Below are 4,399 nucleotides of genomic sequence, written 5' to 3'. Positions count from 1 at the left end.
TCTGGGATTTTGGATGTCTAATATGATATTTCAAATGTATAATCTGGTAATTCAGGTGTTTTCTACAAGATTTTAGGTATTTATCCTGGGATTTCTAATGTCTAATCTGGGATTTCAGATGTTTAATCTGAGATTTCAAATAGCTAATATGGGAACTGACTTCTGTGACCCAAAAATGGAAGTAGCAGGTAAAAGATAATGAATGGCTGGCTGGATGGATGGATAGATGGATACTGTGGGAATTCAGGTGTTTTCTACAAGATTTTAGGTGTTTATCCTGGGATTTCTAATGTCTAATCTGGAATTTTAGATGGCTAATCTGAGATTTCAAATGTCTAATCTTGGAATTCCGATGTCTAATCTGGAAATTATGAGTTTTTATTTTAGGTATTTATCCTGGGATTTCAATGTATAATAAGGGATTTCAAATGTCTAATCCAATATATCAGTTGTCTAATTGAAGATATCAGTTGTCCAATCTCAGATTACAGATATTTAATATAGGATTTACAATATTTAATCCGAGAGTTTAAATTGTGAAATTTCTTCACTTATCTATAATCCTTAAACTTTAATTACAACATAAATCTTAAATTTCCCTAATTTAGAGTCAAAACAAACTTTAAATGAAACTGTAAACAAACAAATTCTTTCACATAGAAAAACTGTTTTCAGTGACCCTTGACTGTTTGTTGTTGTTGTTTTCCTGTCCCTCAGCAATGAGCCATTGCAGCACACAAGAAGAGACACATCTGTTCCCACTGAGATCGACAGAAAGATGTGAAAGTGGACCAAACAACAGAGATTTAAAAACGCCTGTTCTGATTTATTAAAAAAAAAAATTAAATTTTCTTGAAGATTTTGTTTTTATTTGGTGTGGTTTTTTTTTTTTTTTGCTATATGTTTCCAGCTAACTTTAAGAAATCAAAAAGTTTTGAGTTGTTTTTTTCTTTTTTTTTCTCTCTTTTTTTCTCTGTGATTCCAGTTAAACATCATATATGTATAATCTTTTTCTAAATTTAACATTAGTTGCATTTAATGTCATTGTTGGGCTTTGTTAGAATAATGTGAGGACAAGGTGAATGAATAAAAGGACTGTTTCAGACCAGGACACAGTGGACTCTGTTGTGACGCTTGTAACTAAAAAAAAGGGGAGTCAGTGGTTAAACTGACCAACTTTGAACTCCTGCGCAAATGTTTAGGATGACAGCAATTTATGTAAGACAAAAAAGTAATAAAGATATGTTGAACACTTGAATAACCTCTAAACAAGCATGCAAACCCAGTAATGATCAACATTAATTTTAATACAGTTCACAAGGTATCATAATCAAGGAGGGCGGTAAAAAAGGCTAAATAGAAGGTATTTTATAAGTTGCACAAGAGGCCGGGCACTAAGAAGGGAGAGAAAGACTTGTATCGACAGAGATAAGGCTGGTGATGGTTTGCAGCTGGTTAGGCCTTTAAAAATAAAAAAATAGAAATGTTCTAATGAGCAAAGAGAATGTGATGAGAATATGGAGTACTTTGAGGAGCTAATAAATGAAAAATAATAAAAAGGGGAGGTCATAAAATTGTGGACCAGGAAGTGGGAAAGATTAGTGAAAGCTTTGAAGAGGATGAAGGGAAATGTTATCATTTCACAGAGCTTGTGATCCCAAGATGCAGACAGAACACAAGTTTTCTGCATTATCTTTGAGCACTTTGTTTATTAACTAAATAAATAGCTGTCAGAGCTGCAGATCTACTGAAAACTACAGTGGCTCAAAGATGTAAATGAACAACATTTGAAAAAACTGAATTACATTTGAAAAATCACAACAACATTTGAAAAAACAGAATTACATTTGAAAAAACGGAAATACATTTGAAAAAACGGAATTACCTTAAGCTAAAATGGAATTGGCTGGAATCACATTAGAATAAACAGAATTACATTTAAAAAAAACAGAACCATATTTGATAAAACAGAATTACAATTGAAAAAAACGAAATTACATTAAGCCAAAGCGGAAGTGGCCAAAGCGGATGTGGCCAAAGTGGAAGTGGCCCAAATCACATTAGAAAAAACAGAATTACATTTGAAAAAACGGAATCACATTAAGCTAAAACGGAAGTGGCCAAAGCGGAAGTGGCCAAAGCGGAAGTGGCCGGAATCACATTAGAATAAACAGAATTACATTTAAAAAACAGAACCATATTTGATCAAACAGAATTAAATTTGAAAAAAACGAAATTACATTAAGCCAAAACGGAAGTGGCCAAAGCGGAAGTGGCCAAAGCGGAAGTGGCCAAAGCAGAAGTGGCCCGAATCACATTAGAAAAAAAACAGAATTACATTTGAAAAAACGGAATCACATTAGAAAAAACAAAATTACATTAAGCCAAAGTGGAAGTGGCCAAAGCGGAAGCGGCCCGAATCACATTAGAAAAAACAGAATTACAGTACATTTGAAAAAAATGGAATCACATTTGAAAAAATTGAATGACATTTGAAAAAAACGGAATTACATTAAGCCAAACAGGAAATTTTTGTAGTTTTATGCCGTTAATGAAGTAAAATTTAAAAGAAAAAAAAAAAACAGAGAAAAAAACTCCCTGTTTGGGTTAATATAATTAAAAAAAATTTCAAATGTCATTCGTTGTTTTTTTTTTCAAATGTCATTCCGGTTTTTTTTTCAAATGAAATACCTTTTTTTCAAATCTAATTCTGTTTTTTCTCATGTGATTCAGGCCGCTTCTGCTTCGGCCACTTCCGCTTTGGGTTAATGTAATTCCGTTTTTTTTTCAAATGTAATTCCGTTTTTTCAAATGTTGTTGTGATTTTGTCGTTTTTGTTTTCAAATGTAATTCCGTTTTTCAAATGTTGTTCGTTTACACCTTAGGGCCACCGTAGAAAACGCTGGTAAACTAAAGGAGGTGCAAAAGAGATGCAGAACTAAGGAAGCAACAGAAGGAAACGGAATATAAAGGAACACCAGATGTTGCTTTTGCCTCTTTCATTTCCTGTTTGTCCCCAAGAAGAAACTCTGAGATTTCTTTGTCTTTAAGCCTGCTGTTACCATGACACCAGAGTTGTTGAAGACTGAAACAAACATTTCTAAACATTCAGTTCAAATCTGATGTTTTTACTTGTCTCTTTGAACAAGTTATTTTTGTGCCCAAGTTACGTTTCCCTGGTTTGAACCCAGGAATACGAAAATAGGAAAGATAGATGTGTGTTGTAGTGAAATAGGTCGGTTAGCTTCAAAGCTTCACTACACGTTATAATACCTGGACTAGTTCAAGTACCTGATATTATACTTAATTTAAACGGGTTCTCTCTTTTTCGAGCTACTTGACAGATATGTGACAGAGATACTGTGTGGGAGATGGTTTAATCAGTGACGTGAGACGTTAATTTTCTTGACCCATCAAAATGAATGCGGTCATTTATTAACAGAATCAAAGTTTAACATCAAACATTGTACATGTGATTATTCTGATTGTACGCAATAACACAGCTTAATTAATACAACAGACATTTCTGAAAATATCTGGATGATTACTGGCAGATAGAAGAGTTTTAAAGATGGGAAATGAAGTTTAAATGGAGAGAAAGGATGTATGAAGATGTAGGTCTGTAGACCAGAACGACACGCTCCCTTGAAGCGCAGCTTAACCCACGGTACACTGGTAGTTGAAGATCGACTCTTTTACCTTTCTGAAGATATTTCAGTTCCGGCGTAAAGTTCCACTTCAAGCCACCTTTCAGCGTCTCCATAAGAACAGCTGTGTCTCAGGAGTCGTGAGATCACTGAACAGACTTCCTCATTGTTCAGAGCTTCCGTCGGATAGCCACAGCGAGACGTCGTGGCATCGACGGATTCTGGTCATTCCATTAGAAACTGCTCGAACTTGTTCTGCTCGGAACTTTGTTCTGCATAGTTCCCGTTGTTCTCCGTTCCTGCGTTCTGCATTCTGCATTCTGCTTGGAACTAGGAAGTGTTGACCCTTTTAAAGAGGTCACTTCCGGTTCCTCTGAGAACTTCCTGATTGGCTGATAGAACCAACAGGGGTGTGGTCTTAGTGATGTAAGAGGTTATTAAAAGTCAAGGAGAAAGAGTAGATTGTTTTAAGAACAGACAGAAAGATGTTTTGAAGAAATGAGACTTTTTGGAGCCATTTTCCTCCTATCTGTCTGAAAAAGTTAAACATGACATTTCTTTCCAGTAAACATGTTTTTGACCGAAACTTGACTTCTGACCGACTTACTCCTTCTCATTTCAGACAGAGAATCAAAAATGCATCATTACTCTTGTAACAGACATTAACTTGATTTCTACTTTGAATGAGGATTAAAAATCATTAATACTGTTTCACAGTTGATTTAAAATGAGTAGTTCACTTCAACATTTAA

At 34.6% G+C, this 4,399-nt stretch overlaps 1 protein-coding gene across 1 annotated transcript in view; it reads left to right on the top strand.

The window, feature by feature from the left end:
- The window catches only part of LOC119428645 (desmin), a 25,627-nt gene extending 24,860 nt beyond the window's left edge, over window positions 1–767 (top strand). Inside the window, exon 19 of the mRNA XM_037696313.1 lies at window positions 718–767. Within this exon, the coding sequence (XP_037552241.1) occupies window positions 718–723 (6 nt within the window). The 3' untranslated portion in view covers window positions 724–767. The remainder of the gene's footprint in view (window positions 1–717) is intronic.
- Window positions 768–4,399: the final 3,632 nt, after the last annotated feature.

This window comes from Nematolebias whitei, chromosome 23 (assembly GCF_014905685.2).
Source record: "Nematolebias whitei isolate Nwh7 chromosome 23, NemWhi1, whole genome shotgun sequence".
Lineage (NCBI taxonomy): Eukaryota > Metazoa > Chordata > Actinopteri > Cyprinodontiformes > Rivulidae > Nematolebias > Nematolebias whitei.
The sequence above is the reverse complement of the archived record's forward strand: the minus strand, read 5'-3'. Positions and strand labels throughout refer to the sequence as shown.